Source organism: Tamandua tetradactyla, chromosome 8 (assembly GCF_023851605.1).
Source record: "Tamandua tetradactyla isolate mTamTet1 chromosome 8, mTamTet1.pri, whole genome shotgun sequence".
Lineage (NCBI taxonomy): Eukaryota > Metazoa > Chordata > Mammalia > Pilosa > Myrmecophagidae > Tamandua > Tamandua tetradactyla.
This window is the reverse complement of record NC_135334.1, coordinates 107391205-107411927: the sequence shown is the minus strand read 5'-3', so window position 1 is coordinate 107411927 and position 20723 is coordinate 107391205. Positions and strand designations below refer to the sequence as shown.

The 20723-nt window shown below is 37.1% G+C and overlaps 2 protein-coding genes across 12 annotated transcripts in view; one reads left to right on the top strand and one right to left on the bottom strand.

Moving 5' to 3' along the window:
- The window catches only part of IMMP1L (inner mitochondrial membrane peptidase subunit 1), a 90741-nt gene extending 74625 nt beyond the window's left edge, over positions 1-16116 (top strand). For all 10 annotated transcript variants that reach the window (XM_077114299.1, XM_077114296.1, XM_077114300.1 and 7 more), the window contains 2 exons: positions 15003-15113; positions 15940-16116. In XM_077114299.1, the coding sequence (XP_076970414.1) occupies positions 15003-15113; positions 15940-16008 (180 nt within the window). In that variant the 3' untranslated portion in view covers positions 16009-16116. The remainder of the gene's footprint in view (positions 1-15002; positions 15114-15939) is intronic.
- A 4111-nt stretch (positions 16117-20227) lies between these two features.
- Positions 20228-20723, bottom strand: part of DNAJC24 (DnaJ heat shock protein family (Hsp40) member C24) — a 91967-nt gene continuing 91471 nt past the window's right edge. For both annotated transcript variants that reach the window (XM_077114305.1, XM_077114306.1), the window contains one exon: positions 20228-20589. In XM_077114305.1, the coding sequence (XP_076970420.1) occupies positions 20459-20589 (131 nt within the window). In that variant the 3' untranslated portion in view covers positions 20228-20458. The remainder of the gene's footprint in view (positions 20590-20723) is intronic.

The following is a 20723-nucleotide window of genomic DNA, read 5'->3' as shown; positions in this document are numbered from 1 at the left end:
ATCAAAACAGTTCCCAGAGCTCATACAAGGTGGAATCATTTTAGTTCTGACTAAAGAGAGGTGGACAGATCTCATTGAATATTGAATATCCAGAATATTCAAAGGGCTAGACTAACCTTTAGAATAAAGGACACCATAAACCCAACCCAACAGCTTAAAAACAAGGCATGGCAGGAATAAGATGATTAATAGCTAACTTAATTGCCTGCTAAAACCAAACAAGTAACCTTTCAACATTCAACACTCTTTCAAGAAAGACTACAAAATCCAGACACTTAACGAATGTCCAGGAGTCAATCACAAATTACTAGATGTGATAAAGGAGGAAAATGTGATTCATAGCCAAAAAAAAAAGAGTTAAATAGACCCAGAACTGATAGAGATGATAGAATTTGCAGTAAAGCACTCAAAAACAGCAATTGTAAACATTGTTAGCGATCTAAAAAAAGATGAACATAATGAATAAATGGTAAATATAAAAAATAACCAATAAATTTCTAGAGCTTATATTAGATGGTCATTTCAGATGAGACATTACAGAAGAAAAGACTGGCAAATATTATGACACCAACAGAAATTATCTCAATTGAAGCATAAAGAGAAAAGAGTGAAAAAATGAATAGCTTCATTAACTCATGGGACAGTATCAAGCAGATTAACATAGATGTTACAACAATCTCAGGAGTACTGACGTGGAAAAGAAGTATTTGAAGAAATAATGATCAATACTTTTTTCCAAATTTGATCAAAACTATAAACCAAGGATCCAGAAAGCTCAGAAAGAAGTTCTGGAAGAATAAATATGAAGAAAACTAAACAAAGGAATTATTGTGAAGAAATTAAAAAAAAAATAGCAATAAGGAGAAAATCTTCAAAGCAGCCAAAGTAAAAGACATGTAATGGGATAAAAGGTAAGATTTCTGCTGATCTCTCTTGAGGAACACAGTAAAATAAAAGAGAGTGAAGTGAAATCTATGAAGCTTTTTTGTGAAAAAGCAAAAAACAATGTCAGATTTTAAGATGATACATTACCAGCGGACCTACATTATAAGAAATGGTCAAAGATGTTTCTCAAGCTGAAATGATAAGAGATGGAAACTTGGATCCACACCACCAGAAATAGAAAACGTGTGGTAAATCTACTTTTTCTTGGTCCTCACACTAAATTATTTAAATGTTAATTGCTCGCTTAAGTAAAATAATGATGTACTGTAGGATATTTGGCACACATCATGTATGACAACTATGACCAAGAGGTAGAGATAGGGATAGAAATACATTGCTGTAAAATTCTTAACATTTTTACATTAAATGGATAATATATAAAGGTAGTGGTGTCTTCTGTGACAATAGACTGTGATTGAAGATGCTTATTTTAAACCCTAGAGCAATAGCTTCACTAATAATATATTGAATACGCCAGTAGAAAAAATAAAATTCATAAATATTTAATCCAAAAGAAAACAGGAAAAAGAAACAAAAAAAATCCAAAAAACAGATGCAGCAAATAGAAAACATACAGCAAGATGGTAGTTTTAAACCTGACTGTATCAAAAATTTTGACGGTAAATGATCTAAAAATCATTAAAATGCTGGGATTGATAGATGGGATGAAAAGCTTGGCACAATTATATGCTGTCTACAAAATACTTTAAATATAAGACATAGATATAGGTTGTTCCAAACAAGCTCTTGGAGAACCTGGATCGGCACAGCCCCAAGACCAAAAAACATTCTAGTCAAAGAGTTAGGCATGGATTTTATTGGGACTGATGAACAGAAGATCTTTCTCAGCGGCAGCAGACCAGAAAATAGAAGTCACTGCTTCACAAAGGGATAGGGAGTGCAAGGGACAGCTTATAAGGGTTTAGGACAAAGACATTCCATAGGGTGTGAGAAGAGAGTTCCAGCAGGTTCTCATGACACAGGGGTCTGGAGATCTGTTATCAACAATGATTAGGGAGGGAAGTTTAATACTTTGTTTCTGGTATCATCTGTAAATTTGTTCCCATTCCCTGAGGAGTCTGATGAATTTTATCTTCTGTACAGGTCATTGTAGGCAGCTATGTGCAGGAACTTATTCTCAATATGGAGGGGTGCCCAGGCCCTGCATCTCCACAGTCTACCCCCATACAGCAGACTATGTTGACCAGAGGATAGTTATTTCATCCATATTCCATGACAACAGTATGAAGCAACAGAACACTACAAGACACCCCCATAGAGATGATGATCCCATAAAGAGATGCCTCCATGTCTAAGAAAGGGAACTAAACCATTTAGGCAAGGGGTCTACTGGTAATCGATCAATATAATGTATGTGCTCTTACATATAATTAAAAACTTATGAGACACTGTACCAGTGATTGGGGTATATACAAGCACTGCATGTTAATTAAGGCACAGATGCTGCCTTGTATTGCAGTGAGGATATCTAAGTCCATTCTGTATTGTAAAACTACTTTTCTAAGCTGTGTGGTTTCGTCATTTTGCAAAGATATAGCTATTTTGGAATTACTGAGTGCTTAGGCAGTGTGATTGGCTAAAGCCGCCGCTACATAGTTTTCAGTAACTATTGTAGCTCTACCTGGTACAAGAATAGCTAAAGGATAATACCACCAGCAAGTGCGTTTTATTATATATCTAGCTTTAACCATTTCCCAATTACTAGGACTATGGGGTAAAGAGTCATTAAAGGTAAATTGGGGACATAGGACTGTCCCCATGTACAACATCCTGTCCAATTATAGGGTAAATAGGACCAACCATGTTGCCCACAGGTCCATAGCCATCCCTTTGGAGAATGATATGTCCCATGTTGGTTGAAGATATATTGCCAGTGGGGAAAAAAACATTGTTTTGTAGCTTAACAGTAAAATTACACAGCTCAAGGAATAGCCACCCATCAAGTCATTCCATGTAGACAGGGGCAACATGGTCTACAATTATAGCTTCTGCCATGAGCCACCTTAAACCATCATATACATTGTACCCCAATACCGACTGGGGCTTGTTCACCTGTTCCTGTACAAGGGAGGAGATGTAAGCCCTGGTGAATGGTAGTTGGATTTCAGTCTTAAGGGAAAAGATTTGTTCCAGATTTTGTAATGTGTTGAATTCTGCCAGGCTAGCATGGTAGTCCACATAGTCCAATTCACAGGTGTCACAGTCTAAGAAAGGCTGGTAGCACCTGAAGATGGCAAATACTTGCAGATCCACTATAGGAAGTTGTTCTCTAGGATGTTATAAGTGAAAAGAAAGGCATTTATGGGGGACAATAAGAGGTAATTCCTCCTGATCTAACAATATACATGCTAGAGTTCCATTGATTGACAACAAAGTACCAAGCAGAGGAACATTATTATGGGGAGGTTTTAAATACCAGATAGTCTCGGGTGGGCCATGGTGGCTGAGCAGGCAGAGTTCTCATTTGCCATGCTGAAGACCCAGGTTCAATTCCCGGTGCCTGCTCATGTAAAAAAAAAAAAACAAAAAAAAAACAGATATTCTCCCCCTGCAATCTTGAGAGTCCTCCACCATATATAAGATGTTAATCTGAGCATAAGAAGGGTCCACATAGTCATACATAAAGATCCCATGAGAATAGGTGGCCCTGGATTGCTGGTAAAGATTTTAACAGGTATTTCCTGAACAAATTTTGAGGTATTATAATATTTTGGGTGACTTCTGTTCCCCAGGGATTTAGGATTCCTAGCTAACGTGGTTGCACAGGCAAGCACCAAGATCGTTGGCCTACTTTTCCCCATTTTGTATGGTCTATGGCACAGGCAACAGCCAATTATTGTCATTTCCTCTTGTCCGCTGCAAGGCGGCTGGCCCTTTGACTTGTAGCCTCAGGGCCCATTGGTGCACCTGTTTGTGTTTCAAGGGGACCAGTGCAGCAACCTGTGGGCAGCATTGATTCAAGCAAGTTAAGGCCTGATATATCCTTTTACTTCACTACCACAAGGACCTCTTATCTTTTAGCTGTTCCTTTAACAAATCATTCATTTTCTTCAATAAGGACTGCACCTGTGGGATTGTAGAGCAGGTGGATCATCAACATGTGGTCCCTATCCATGACCCAGGAATGGGCCAGTGAAAGCGGTCTCCCAATCACTTTATGTGCAGGCACTCCATACGGAATGTTTACTTTGTCCAAACATTGGCTGGTGGCCCACTGGTTTGCCTTCCACACCAAGAAAGCTAATAGAAGTCCTGTAGTCATGTTCATGGTAGTAAAATCATACCTCACCCTCTCCGAGAGCAGACAGAGACTGATAATCCACTTGCCACTGAGTCACTGGGATTTATGACTGGCTGATGTGTTCCATCTGGTGTGGTAGCCTATGTGGTTGACACAGCAAACATGAAGGGCACTCTTTAGTGATGTCCACTAGCTGCTGGCACGTGATTGTCAGCTGGAACTGCTGGACCAGAAACTACAGAGTTTGATTCTCTTGGTGTCTGCTTTTCCAATGAATGCATTCCACCGCTTTCCTGGTTTCAGCTGTGCTATTCCAAACCCATGTGAGTACACCTAATTCCACATTCCTGGGTAACATGTTGTGAGTGGGCACAGACATGATAGAGTTACCTTTCATTGTTGGCAGTCATCCCAGATATCTTTCCACAATTCTTGTCCCCAGAGAGGGCAACATATGACTACCCATTGTTCCTGTTTCCAGATTGCCATCCAGATGGTAAGGCCTTTGTAAACAGCCCAGCTGTTGGTAAAGATAGTTAGCATGTCTCCTGATTCATGCACTGTTACCATCCATACTGCTCTTAATTCAGCCCATTGAGTGCTTTGCATAGTGCCAGTCTTCTACCATATAGTGTCAGTACTGGGTCAGTACTGGGTTGTACTGCCACAGCTATCCATGTAGGAGTCTTCCTGCTAGTGGATCTATCTGTGTACCAAGCAAAGACTTGAATGGTACCCATGCCTTCTATAGTGGACATTTCAACAGCTGTTTCAGGTGCAGTGTGATTTTTGCTGTTGAATCTTCTGTATAACACTGGTCTGAGAATCTCATCTTCTTCTCCACTCAAACAACTGGTATTGAAAATGCTGCGCTGTAGCAGGTAGACTTCCCATTTGGTTAGCATACTCTGAACACTGCCAGAGTGTGACTTAGAAGCCATGTTGGTTATCCACCCCTGAATAGGGATGGCCATTTTCAAGGTGACTGGGCATCTTTGCTTAGGTCCCTCCATTTACAGTAAGGCTTTATATGCATCACACAGTTGCATGTCCAGGGGCAGTATCTCAGTTTTGTCCCTTTCCATAGTTGTGACCAAAAGCCAGGCGGCATTGGTTTAGAATGTTAACTCTGCTAAAGACACCACCCAAAGCCAGTATCAGTGCTGGCTACTTCCAATTTACAGGGCAGGTCTGGATCTACCACCCCAGCGCTCATGCCCATGCTATTGCTATTTTTGCCTTTGCAAAAGCATTCTGTTGGATTGTCCCATTCCCATGGATGGCCTTTCCTAATCAAAACATGCAGAGGTCTTAACATTTGGGCTAAGTGAGAAATAAAGGTTTGATCCCAAACCTAGTTGTTTTGGCATTTGCAGCATGGGGAAATGCTGCACCTTATCAATTACAGCAGAAGTTATAGTTTTTGTCTTACCCAACTATACAACACCCAAGAATTTGAGAGAGTAGTCAGGGCCTTGCAGCTTGTTGCAATTGACTGCCCATCCCTGACTTTCGATGTGGGATAGCTATCAGCCTGAGGCTTCTTTTAATTCTGAAAGAGGGTTACTGGTTAACATGACATCATCAATATAGTGAAATAGAGTTACACTTGTAGAAATTTTCCATTTAGCCAAATCCTTTGCCATGAAACCATGGCAGATGGTCAGGCAATATACATAGCCTTGAGGAAGCACAGTAGAAGTTCATTGTTGTCCTCTCCAAGTGAAAGCAAATACAGGAGTTTTTCATTTTTCTCTGGAGATACTAAAGAAAGCATTAGCAAGATTCAATACAAAATGATATTGACGTATTGTACTAATTTTTTGTAATAAACCAGAGATGTTCAGGGCTGCAGCGTACAGTAGTGCTGTTACTTTAACTGCCAATAATCTGCTGTCTACCCAATAATGTTTATCCAATAACATATTGGCCATAAAGAACTATTGAAAGGGCTGTGGGTGGGTATTATCCCCACCTGCTTTAATTCTTTGGTCGTGGCTGAGATTTCTTGATGCCCTCTTGGAAATCTTTATTGTTTTGTAGCCACAGCCCTCTGAGGCTGGAGGTGCTTTTACAGGTAACCATTTTACCTACCCTTCTAAGACCACTTTGATCACTGTACACTGGAAGTGGAATTTCCTATAGTCTGCAACATGACATTCTGTAGAAGATCAATTCCTAAAATATATTCTGGTATAGGTGAAATATATATCTTATACATTTGAGGGGTGGTAATCACCGAATTTATAAAATTAGACTGTGCTGCTTTGCCTGGATCATTTCCCCCCCATAGGCTTCTGTAGCCAGTACTGGGTCATGGAATCAGGCTACATTCCCATAGATTAAGGTACATTCAGCTCCCTTATCTACTGGTGCTAATGCTTGCTATTAGTTATTAGGGAACCAGTAGATGGTCAATTCTACATGTAGCATCCAATCCCTGGGGTCCCCGGCTATTTTTTGCACACCAGAATCTTGCCCTCCCACCTTCGGAAAAGGGAAAGGGGCTTGCCAAGCCTCTTCTCGGGGAGTGGAGGGCTCCTGGGCTCAGGATCTGAATGGTGGTTTCTTTCCTGACTTTCTTTCTCCCTCTGAGGTTTGGGAGCACACATTAGTAAATCTTTGGACCTTAGATAATTTGTTCCAGTTTTATCAAGACTACATTAGGTTGCTTATGTATATCCTCTGTCTTTGTGCCTGTAGCAACGAGATCTGCCCACATCTGCTTACAGGATACCCATTTAGGGCCATCATGCTCACAGGGAACCTTTCTCATCACCCTTACTCCTGCCTCCTTCTTCCATAGCCTCTTTGACCCTCTGAGGGAAACAGGCAGTCCTACTAGCAGGCTTAGGATAGACTCAAGAGGCCCATAGTAATGGTTGGGGGCAGTATGCAATACCATGTCTTTCATTCCTGTGGTAAAAGTTTCAGTGTCAGGACCTTTATAAAAGCCATGGCATAAATGGTGTGTTCATTTCCAGCACCCTTAAAACATCTTGTAGTGCCTCCATATTTTACCAGTGGGGGTTATTGTGTGGTAAATCCCCTTCATTAGGCCATGCAGCCTTTACACACACTGATCAACCATATTAATAAGGAGGCAGTTTCACATTGGCTGACATAGCAAATAAACATTGTAGCAAAGTGTGGGTGGTAATAGATGCCAGTTTACTCATCTCCACTCTCAAAAGTGTTACTTCCTCTGTTCTGGTGTCCCAGAACCTCAAAAGCCAATTAGGTAGAGACTCCCTAGCTTTTATCTATACCACTGTTCTAAATCACCCAATTTGGCAGCAGTGTAATCTCTCATAGTGACGTATAATTTCTTTTCAGAAGGCTGGAGTTGCTGAATGCCAGGGGGTTGACCTTGCTGATGCCTTCCATTTCTCTTGTGTTATGTGGTGCACCTGTTGGGGCTCTTCACCCTCCTCCAACTCCCATTCCTGATGCCCTTCCTCTTCCAAGGAGGAGTCTATGGGGTCCCATCTGGAGTAACTAAAATCCTCCGGACTTGAGTCTAAGGCAACTTATGGCCTCTGCCTCAGGCAAATCTCCATGCCAGAATCTCTTAACTTATCGTCCACTAGCACAGGTGATCAGAGAGTCCTTCATTTCCGCCTGGGCAAGGCATCTATCTCTTTCTAGTTTAAATTCCTCCAGTACATGGTGGGCAGTTGTTCTAGCCATCTGTTTTGCCACTGTGGCATATGTAAGCCCCCTAAAAGCCACCAGGCACTGGCCACTGCTAACTGGCATTTTTTTCTTTTTGCTAAAATTCAGTTGTCCTGTTTTCTGTTGCAAAATAGCAGCCCTGCTGGAGTTTTCAGGACATCCCCATGTGGCAGTTTTCATTCATATGGGTGGGCAGCCACCCCTCCCCACATGGGCCGTATAGGCCAATTTTTTATTGTCCCCATGTATTCTCCTTCTCAGAACTCATGCTTGCTGTGGAGTGTGGTTCTTTGGTCTCATGGCTAGCTTGCCAGTTGTTCCAACCCAGCCCTTGAGGAGCTTGGGTTAGTGGAGTCCCAAGACCAAAGAACACACTACGCAGAGAGTTAGGCATGGATTTTATTGGGACTTATAAACAGGAGAAGATCTTTCCCAGTCACAGCCTTGAAGAAAATGTAATTCATTGCTCTGTGAAGGTGCAGAGAGTGCAAGGGATAGCTTATAAGGGTTTAGGACAAAGACATTCCATAGGGTGTAGGAAAAGGGTTTTAGTAGGGTCTCATGACACACAGGTCTGGAGATTTATTATCAACGATGATCAAGGGAGGGAAGTAATTTTTTTATTTACTTTTATTGAGATATATATATCCATATATACATACCATATAATCATCCAAATTGTAAAAGTATTGGTTTACAATATCATCATATAGCCATACATTCATTATCACAATAGATTTTGAACATTTTCATTACTCCAAAAAAATAAAGTAAAAAAGAATACCCAAAACATCCCAATACTTCTCCCCCCATTATTAATTTGTCTTTTTTCCCTCTTACTTATTTACCCATACACTGAATAAAGGGATTATCAGTCACAAGATTTTCAGTCTCACAGTCACACATTAAAAGCATTATAGTTATTTGATCACCTTCAAGAATCAAGGCTATTGGATTATAATTCAATAAATTCAGGTATTTCCCTCTAGTACTCCAATGCAGCAAATATTGAAAATGGATAAGTATATTCTGCATAAGAATAACCTCCAGAATGACCTCTGAGCTCTATTTGAAATCTCTCAGCTATGGAAACTTTAATTTCTCTTCCCCCTTTTGGTCAAGAAGAGTTTCTCACTCCCACAGTGCCAGAGCCCAGGTGGTCACCTGGAGTCATGTCCCACTTTGCCACGGATATTTATACCCTGGGAGTCATGTCCCATGTAGTGGGGGAGAACTGTGAGATTATCTGCTGAGTTGGCTTAGACAGAGAGGCCACATCTGAGCAACAACAGAGGTTCTCTGGGGGTGACTCTTAGGCATATTCATAAGTAGGCTTAGCTTCTCCTTTGCAGGAATAAGTTTCATAAGGGTAAGCCCCTAGATCAAGGGCCTGGCCTGTCAAATTGGCAGTCCCCTTTGATTGCAAAGAGTATCAGGTCTCCCCCCGGTGGGAAGTTTAATATGTCCATCATTTTCCCCAGTCCCTCAATGGGACTTTGCATATACTTTTTAATTTTCTGCTCAGATTACTCTGGGATGTATTGGGGCATCACAGCAATCTGTACAAACCAAGAAGATCACACTCTGTAGTCGAAGCTCCATGTAATTAAGGTGTTTGAATAAGTTGACCATACAAGTTAGATTAGATAGTGTGCTACCAAAAATAAAAATTTGGCACCAAATAAACATCTCTTCCTTTGGTCTCATATAGAAGTTGAAGTTTTAAAATACAGTCAATATCATCTTCACCCTTTAGTCTGATTTACCTTAGTCCTACCTAGATCAGCTTCATTCATATTTCTAATTGAAGTCTGATCGCTTTTTCAGTATTTTTAACAGTTGCTGTATGGAGCAATGTTGACTTGCATAGCTACTTAACTCTTAGCTCTGAGTCTCAGATGTCACGCAAATCCCCAAAGTTCCAGGGAATAACCAGGTTATATACGAAGAGCTTGGCATCTCAGCATTTAGAACTAACAGTTACACTTCTGGAACAGATGTGACTACTGTAAGTGCTTACAATCTAGGAACCTTTACAACAGGCCTTCACCTGATAATGTACACTCTGAAATTAAATTCTTCCCACCCCAACTGCCAGAAGATCTGATGAACTTTAACTTCTGTCCTGGTCATTGTAGGCGGCTACATGCAGTAACTTATTTTCAGTGTGCAGGGAGGGGCCAAGCCCTGAGTCTCCATATAGGTTAAACATAAAAGTATGAAAAAACATATAGCATGTGTTTTGGGTTTGCTTAAGCTGCTAGAATGCAATATACCAGAAATGGAATAGCTTTTAAAAAGGGAATTTATTAAGTTGCAAGTTCGCAGTTCTAAGGCTTTAAAAATGTCCAAATGAAGGCAACCAACTAGAGGTTAGCTTCACTCAAGAAAGGCTGATGCTGTCCAGAACACCTGTCAGCTGAGTTTTTTGCCTTCAGGACACCTCAGTCAGCTGGGAATGCACATGGTGATGTCTGTAAACTTTCTCTCCCAGCTTCTTGTTTCATAAGACTTGCCTGGGGACATTTACCTTCTGCATCTCTTAAAGTATTTGGCTGTATGGGCTCTGAAGCTTTTTCCAAAATGGTTTCCTCTTAAAGGACTCCTGTAAGTGAACCCACCTTGAACAGGTAGAGACACATCTCCATGGAAACCACCTAATCAACAGGTCCCACCTACAATACTGAATCACGGTTAAAGAACATGGCTTTTCTGGAGTATACAAATTTCAAACGAGCATACCATGAAAAACTATAAGGAAGCTGGAGTGATTAGACTGTCTTCAAGACAAGGGATATTATTAGAGAAAAAGAATGATTTCATAATGATAAGAGGATCAATTCATTAGGAAGATATAATTAAATGTGTATTGCATAATTACAGTAAAAAAAAAGCTATCAACTAATGTGACCTAATTAACAATTACAGAATAACCCTAAAATGCGAACATATACATTCTTCTCACGTGCACATGGAATACTCACCAAATAAACTGGGCCAGAAAGCAATTATAGGACTATAATAATATAGAGCACATTCTCTGATCACAACAATTAAATTAGAAATCAATAACAAAAATAGCTGGAAAAAGTCCCTATCTACATAAAGAAGGGATATCATTACAAGATTCTATATATAAAAAGGATAGCAGTTGGTTTATCCTGGGAATTCAAGATTGGTTTAACATCAGAAAACTCAATCAAGTATTACTGTTCATGTAACAAAAAAAAGGGAGGAAATCCTTTGAATGTTTCAAAAAGGCAAAAACACTTAACAGAATTCATTATTAATTCATAAAAACTGTCCACAAATAGGCATAGAAGGAACGTCACCAAATTAATAAAAGCATCCTTGAAAAAAGCCTTTAACTAACATCATGCTTAATGTTGTAAGACTAAATGATTTCCTCCCGAAGATACTAAGCAAAGTATTTCACTTTTTTATTGGAGGCCCTAGCTAATGCAGTAAAATAAGAAAAACCAGCTGTCCAAATTGGAAAGGAAGAATTATTTGCAGACAATATAACTACACATATGAAATACTAAAGAATCTACAAAAACCTACTAGCACTAAGTGGATTTGTCAAGGTCATACAGGTTACAAGGTCAATATATAAAAATTAGATGTATTTTTCAGTATCAGAAATACAGAAAAGTACGATCTACTGTAACATTCAGGTACATGAATTATTTATGGACAAATTTAACAAAATATGTGTAAGACCCTCTGGCTTAAGAATTGCTGAGTAAAGTTAAGGATAAGTAAATGGAGAGGTATACTATATCCATACATTGAAGACTCACTATTGTTAAGATTTTCATTTACCTCAAATTGATTTGTAGATTGATCACAGTCCCAATGAGAATCCCATCAGGGATTGACAAGCCTATGAAAATATTAAAGACCTAGAATAGTCAAAAGTCTTGGAAAAAAAACAGTAAATTTAATCTCCCTGATTTTAAATTTTACTACAAAGGGACAATAATCAATTGTTAAAGTAAGGATAGACATATAGATAAACAGAACAGGGTCCAAAAAAAGAAATGCCCTACGTGGTCAATGGTTTTTTAATAAAGGTGCCATGGGAACTCAATAGGAAAAGGATAGTCTTTTCCAGAAATGCTACAGGAAAAACTGGATATCCAGTATGTAAATTAAAATGAACCTATCTCTTACCTCTTCATACAAGTTATATCAAAATGGTTTCTATACTTAAACATAAAAGCCAAGACTCTAGCACTTTTAGATGTAAATGTAGAATAATGTTTATGATTTGGGGGTAGGCAATGAATTCTTACAACACAAAATGACAAACTATGGTAGGGGAAAAGTGATGAATTGGACTTAAAATTTAAAACCTTTGCTGGTCAAAAGGCACTAATAAGAAAATAAAAAGGAAGTTTATAGACTTGGAGAAAGTATGTGCAATACCTGTCAAAGACCGATACTGTCAAGTGTTCATGAGGTTTTAGAACAACAAGAACACTCATACACTGCTGGAGGGAGTGTAGAATGATACAGTACTTTGGAAAAGTTTGGCAGTTTCTGTTAAACATTCACTTGTGACCTAGAAATTCCATCCCTAGGTATTTACTGAAAAGAAACAGATGTGAACACGAATGTTCATAGAGATTTACTCATAATAGCTCCCAAACTAGAAAACAGCCCAAATATCCATTAACAGTTCATGAATAAGCATTATGGTTTATAATGGAATATTATTCAGCAGTAAAAAAAATGAGTGAATGACTAATACATTTAACATGCATTAATCATAAAAACATTCTGTTGAACAAAAGGAGCCAGAGAAAAACTACAGTAGTATATACTACAATTCCATTTATATGAAATTCTAATAGAAGCAAAACATGTCTCTGGTAACAGAAAGCAGATCACTAGTTTCCCGGGTCTGGGGGTGTAGTTAAGAGGTTGACTGCAAAGGAACAGGACGATGCTTTTTGGCATGATAGAAATGTTCTATATCTTAATTGTGCCTGGTGGTTACATGGATGTATATACATTGAAATAGTGGATTTTACTGTATATAAAGTATGCCTGTATAAAATTGAATTTAGAAGTGAAAAAGCATATACCTTTATCTCCCAAGCCCCCAGTATTTATGTTTTGAAATAATTTGAAACTTCATGATTTTTACTGGTAATTAATGAGGTAGGTTAGTAAAGGTGACTTTCAATTTTAAAAGGCAGCATTTAAGAATGTTTCCTATTTATAGAGAAGCTCTTAATATTTTAAAGGGAACATTTGTGACAAGGTTGTTTCCTTGATTTGTTATCTTACGTGAACTGTTGAAGTCTATGAATGTAGGGATTATTCCTTTACTACAAATGGATGAATGGGTATTAGGATATATGGACTTCAAATAAGTAGGAGTTAGCATGGCACATATTTTACATTATTTCCTCTTCTAATTCACAGGTTATTTTAAAGATCAGATGAGTAGTTTGTTTTTAATTAACTAAACTGGAAGGCCATGTGTAGACCCTGGTTTTGTAACCATTCCTCCTTTTCAAACCATCTCTTTCAAACTAGGAGTAGATTGCCTGGGTCATGTCCTGCAAAAGCTTCTGGTGATATATTCTGGGTTTCTCTTAGATTTTGTACAACCATTCAGTGAATCCTGTAGTTGTTAACTTTTATTATGATATAATACTTCATCTTATTTAGCATAAATAAAATTTTAAAATGCAAACATTTTAAGCAGAAACTATGAAAATTTAAACACTAACAATCTTCACTTTATAAATTCTCCCAAGGCAGTACTTCAGAGCAAGTAAGTTAATTATATGTAACTGTTCCAAATTCACTATTTTGCTTCTCCTTTTTATGACTAATATCAAATGTACTAACTTTTCTACTTGAACAGTCTTATGCTTCACTGCATTTAAGTCTACCTATAGTATAGATAGGAGCTAGCCATGCTCTTAGCCCTACAATCTATCACTAGTCCTACTAATAAAAGTGAAAGTGATTTTGTAGTATCTGATGTTCTTTTAGAAAACTTATGTACTTTTTTCTATAAATATATAGATTTAACATTTAAGTGTATCTGAATGCAAAAAAATTAACTTGAGGGTTTTGGCAAATATGTAAAGCAATTTGAATGTTACATAATTTGATATAATTGTTAAAAATTTTACTGATTTCTTATTAAATTCAACTAGGGCATTTTTCTTTGTGTTAGGTTCCCAATTGAACAAATAGTGAAAATAAATTCCTTCTCAATAAAATATAAAATAAAAGAGCTTTTGAAAAGCAATTTTAAACTGTTCCTAGAGAATAGTTTTTTAAGTTTATATTCAACAGACATTAATGGGCAAATGTTTCATATAATAGAAAGCATTTTTTTAAAGTAATATTTTCCATCCTAAGTAAGCTTGTCGTCATTAAGTGAAAATTTAAACTTATGATATTTACCAGTTAATACACAGGACTTATACGAGATAGGGTTTTTTTCATTCAGTAGATCACCCTCATTAATTTTACAACTGATGTTGTTTAATAGGTCTTTCTAATTCTTGATGGTCATTATTGAAGTATAATGCATTGAAGATATGGCCTGTACAAAGGAAGAACAGGGATCTTAATTAGAATTCTGACAAGCCCACTCAAATAAAATGATGAGATTATTTGTAATTGATGTCACAGTCAATTACCATTTTGCTCATCATAAGCATTTTAATAGGTCTGGCCTTGGTTTTGGCCCCAGGATGTTGCTGAGTGAGTGGCTGCCCTGCTTATGCTGTTATTGAGACAGGAGAGCCCATTTTCAGTCAGCATCCTAATGACCACTTTTGAAGTCTATTAAATTAATGACCCCATCACACTGTTTTGATCTTTTCTTTCTCAGTTTGGGGTTTGGGTAACACAATGAGAATAATACGCCAAAAGATAAAGGACTTTTTAAAAAGATGAAACCTTGGCTATTTAGTAAAAATTGCAGTTTTAATTATATAAGAAATAAAAGCAACAAATATAAATTGCAGCATTTATATTTTATAAAAGAGAACTTTAGGACATTTTATCCTGAAAATGTGCTTTTATTTATAATATCCAAATTAGTTTTTTCTTTAAAGGGGCTGCTTTCCTTCTCTTATTCTAGGTGCCAATGGGTCATGTTTGGTTAGAAGGTGATAATCTACAGAATTCTACAGATTCTAGGTGCTATGGGCCTATTCCATATGGATTAATAAGAGGACGTATCTTCTTTAAGGTACTGTTTTGTGCTTAAAATGGAGACTCTCTTTAAACTGAAAAATACGTTTCTCTCAAGTAAACTTTGAGATCGTAAGCCTATAAATGGTCCTGTTGCAATGATTATGCTTTATGAATGTTGGTCTTAATTTCAGAGCTGTGTATAAAACATTACTCTCTACTCTCTCCCCCTGCCATATAATTCCCAGAATAGTTTTTGTTTGAATAATAAAGTTCAAATTACTTTAGTTGTAGTCTAAAGAAACCTCCTTCTCTCCCACACCTTTTACAACCATATTCATATCCTGAGCATGTAAGTATGCATTTGCACAGGAGCATTCTAGACTCAAATCACCTGTAGTGCAGGGATACCCACCCTTGTTAAAGTACAGTGAGAAATGGACTTAATCATATTACAGTATATGTTTCATTCTTTAAAAAGGGTGTTTTCATTGTCTCTTTTCTGTCACAAGCAGTAAGGCTAAAAACAGAGGATACTGGGGCTGTTGGATAATTTATTGAATTCTTTATACTTCAAAGGATAATATTCCAGTACCTAAATCCTAAAACTAAGTTGAAGACTTACAGTTAACTCTTATTGAAGACAGGAAAAGAAAACACACTATACGCATTTATGTTTGAATGATGCAAACTTTATAAAGTGTATATTCATATATATATCGCATACAAGTTTGTTTTCTAAAGTCTTACTATGATGCAGAAAAATTTTATTCTTGACTGAAGATTATCTGGTATAGAGAAAAGGAATGAACTTAAGAAATGGGAATATGGTGGTGATGTAACATCACTCATTAATTGTCTTCAATCACATTTTGATTTTATAGATTTGGCCTCTGAGTGAGTTTGGATTTCTACGTGACAGCCCCAATGGCCACAGATTTTCTGATGATTAACAAGTACTTATTCTTTTGACTTGATTATTGTCTCCTATTTGAGCAATTTTATTATTACTGTCATTGAAACTATGTATTTACCAATAAAATATTTGCTAGTCACTTTTACTTTTAATGTTTAAATGTAAAGAATAAGCCATATACTCTAAGTTACGTTAGTTCAAAATATATAGATAAAATTTAAATCAAATACATAAAATTTAAACCAAAATAAATTACCTACATTTAAAAATTGTTAATATGTTTTGAGGGGAAAACCTGAATGACTACCTCACTTTTAGAACTTTTGATTTTATATATTTAATAAAAGTAATCTATTCTTTTTGAATATGCCTCATATTTCAGGTACATTTGTAAGTTAGAATAATACTTATTACTTAGAAGTCCAGTGTGACAGCAAGATTTCACATAATAAAACGCCACTAAGTCATATGCTTGCTTCACTCAAAATTAAAGTTTCAGTGACCCCTTAAAAATGCATTCTGAAGTACAGAATGTTAATACAGTTGATCCTCATTCATGAATTCTGTTATTTGCAAACTAACCTTATTAAAATTTATAACCCCAAAATCAATACTTGTGGTGCTTTTATGGTCATGCATGGGTATGTACAGAATAATGAAAAAGTTGAGTCACCTGATATACTTGTTTCTAGCTGAGGCTGAACAAAGCAATGTTCTTTGCCTTCTTGTTTCCGCTCTCAGACTAAGCACATGTTCTTTTCACAGTATATTTAGTGCTGTTTTTCACGTTTATGTTTTTTGTAGGTGATTTTGCTATTTAAAATGGTCCCATATGTAGTGCTGAGGTCGCTGTTTGGTGTCCTTAAGTGTGAGGTTGTGATGTGCCTTACAGAGAAAATACATGTGTTATATAAGCTTCATTCAGGAGTTATAGTTCTGTTGGCTGTGAATTCAGTGTTAATGAATCAACAGTGGTACATCCAGAAAAAAAAAAAGGAAATCGGGCGATCTGTAACATGAAGCCATTCTGGAAAGGGCTTAAGTACCATCTATATAGTGCATGATAAAGCTATGGAAAAGATGGGAAAAGTGGCTAAATTATAGGTTCATGAGCTGATGAACAAAGGAAAAGTGCAATGGACAGCATTATTCTGAGGCTGAAAGCTAAAGAAAATTTATGGTCATGTTACCCCAGGCCTGGAAAATGTTAAACCTTTCTTGACTACTGCTGGCTCGTTTGCATGCACTTCCATGCATGTTTAAAGAGTGAAAAATGTTAAAAACTTACAGGCAGGTTCTATAGCTTAGAAGGCTGCAGAAGTATTTTTTAAATATCTGCCGTTATACAGGAAAAGGATTATACTGTGTGTTCTAGCTTACTAGCTGCTGGAATGCAATATACCAGAAACAGAATGGCTTTTAAAAAGGGGAATTTGATAAGTTGCTAGTTCACAGTTCTAAGGCCGAGAAAATGTCCCAATTGAAGCAAATCTATAGAAATGTCCAATCTAAGGCATCCATGTAAAGATACCTTGGTTCAAGAAGGTCAATGAAGTTCAGGGTCTATCTCTCTAGTGAGAAGGCACATGGCGAACACAGTCAGGGTTTCTCTCTCAGCTGGAAGGGCACATGGCGAACACGGCATCATCTGCTAGCATTCTCTCCTGGCTTCTTGTTTCATGAAGCTCCCCGGGAGGCATTTTCCTTCTTCATTTCCACAGGTCACTGGCTGATGGTCTCTGCTTCGTGCTGCTGCAGCATTCTCTGCTCTCCAAATCTCCGTCATTCTCCAAAATGTTTCCTCTTTTATAGGACTCCAGAAACTTATCAAGACCCACCCAAAAGGGTGGAGACATGTCATCACTAATCCAGTTTAACAATCACTCTTGATTAAACCACATCTCCAGGGAGATGATCTAATTACAGTTTCAAACATGCAGTGCTGAATAGGGATTAGAAGAAACACTGCCTTTACAAAATGGGATTAGGATTAAAACATGGCTTTTCTAGGGGACATACATCATTTCAAACCAGCACATGAGCAGGTTTTCAATGCTGATGAGACTGGCTTTTTTTTTCTACATGGACTTTGGCAAAAAAAAAAAAAAAAACAAACATTTTACAAATGGCCTCCAAAGCCCCTGCTTTTAATCTTCTAAAGACCAGCAACCCTACTATAGTGCTTCAGTGAAAAGGGAATAAGTGCAAACTCTTAGTGGTAGACAGAACTCAAAATCGAGGAGCACCTAAAGGATATGCCTCTACATTAGAGGTGCAGCAAAAAAGCATGGATGACCTTTGAAATACTCTGGAAGTCACTCCACAACTGCTTCATCCCAGAAGGTGAACACTATCTCCAGGGCAAAAATCTTGATAAATCTTTATATAATCTTTATTTTATTAAGATTTTAATTTTGGTTAACGCTCTGGTCCACTGCTGTGAAGAACTCAAAAATTCCCACCCCAAGGTTCTCTTCATGCCCCAAATACTACATCTCTCATCCAACCTCTCAATCAGGCCATAATGAAAATTTTCAAGGTGCATTATACACAAGGGAGCTTTATAAGGTGGCCTGCAATACTCTCAGTGTCAACAAGGAAACCACCATGATGAACTACTGGAAGTCAGTCACCATGCACAAAATTACTGTTTATGCTGGTAAAGCCTAGGACAACATCAAACAAGCTACTTTGTGCTGGAAATACATTTGATCAGACTGCATGAAAAATTTCAAAGGCTTCAAAAGTGTTCCAGAAAATACAAAGAATGATGTTAAAAATATAATGTACTGCATGGCAAATAAGTGGAGAAAGCTTTGATGACACGAAGAAAGAAGACGTGGAAGGAATTTTGGAAAGAAAATAGTAAGGCTCACCAATCAAGACCTGGACAAGATGGCAAAAAACTCACAGTCAGTAACGGCAAAGATGGCAATGAAAATAAGTTTAAGATTCCAAGAACTGTCCCTTCTCCTCACAGTGACCAAAATTATTGAAATGGAATTGTGCCTTGGAAAGTTTTTCAATGACATGGAAGAATGTGACCCTATGTTTGGATGCAGCCTCAAATTTAAGTACCTAACCACCATAATTTAAACCAAGAAGCTTAAAAATTTGAGGCAAAAAGCCAAGCTGACAAGGCTGATGCAATTTTTCAAGCCAATTCAGAAGGAAAATCACCAATTCTATCAACAAGTCATGAAAGCTGAAGTGCTGAGGTAGAAATGCCTGTCAACATGCCACTCTCACCAACATCTTCCTCTTCTGTATGTTTCCCACGAGTAATGTCTATATATGTATACTGTGTATGCATGTGTTCAACTGAATGAAACAATTATAGTAGTGAAATCAGCAGATTACAGAAAAGTGCAGTAATTCAAGTAATGTTTTATTATAAAGAAATACTGCATATAATTATTTGTCAAAAATATGTAAGGCATCTTTAAGCAGAAACACATAAAACAAAGTTACATAGGATCTGACAACAGAGGCTTATAGGAATCTAACCTTATATTTCCCCTAGAAGAAATGGATCAGTATTTGCTAATTAAGAGTTTGCAGCAAATGTATAGAACATTAGCTACCATGAATGAGAATCAACTGTATATAGAAAAATAACTCTTTAAGGGGTATGACATTCACAGTCTGCTGTAATCAAGAATAATACACTGTAAAAGTCCATTTCATCATACCAGCAATGGAATGGTTTCTTATTCATAAATATAGGCATAACTATTGTAATAACTTGACATAGACAAGGAAACTACTTTACCTGTTTCAAACTATTATTTTTTAAAAGGCTTCCATCTCCTAAATTACATACTGAAGTTGAAAATGGCAGTGTTTAAGAGCTTACTCCTTTTAGTATCACTGCATGGATCTGAAAATACAGTCAGGATTTGGAGTCAAGCCTTCTGACTTGAATGCTGTTCTTCTTTCTACAGTTGCCCCTTTGCCTTCTTTAACTTCAAAATAATTTCATGAATATCCACATCCATCTTTCAGTATGAGAGAGGGAGACTCACATGTTACTCACAAATAATCTAATTTAATTCTAATAACCTTATAATTTGAAATAGAGGTAGGTTAGGCCTGCAGCTACCTAGACACATCATCTATTAGATCAGAAACGAACTGCAAAGGAATATGATGATACTGTTACCCACTAAAATAAGAGACATGCTTATATGAGGAAAAATAAAATTCTTACGGTGAACCAGTTACAAAGTTTTCAAATGGAAATTCACTAAGTATAGTTTATTTGAAGTCCTTGTTTTTATTTGGCGATCTATAAGTGTAAATTATAAATATATGTAAATAACTAAATTTTCTATTAAATATAGTGGCCTCTGCTTGACAATTTAGTATTTTCTCTGCAAATAATACAGCTGACAAAAAAGAATCCTATTTCTTTATATATTTGCTCAAATGGAATCTTCTCAACATGTCTGAATATACCATTAAAGGATTTCAAGTAACAAATAATATCAATTATAATGAAGGAGTTCTATAATTAGTGAACATGTATCACAAGAAATCAGGTTAACTTCTTCTGCTTCCTCCTTGGAAACACTGTATTTTCCACCACATCGGCAACTCAGCGAAAAAGAGTGATCATCTGCAAAGAAAAAAAAAATAGGCTTCAAATGCTTAGAAGTAACTACTTTAACACATTTTTAAAAATGCAGAGTTTATTCCATAGAAATTGAAAAAGAAAATAAAGAAGCCAAGTAAAGATAAAATGTATATAAA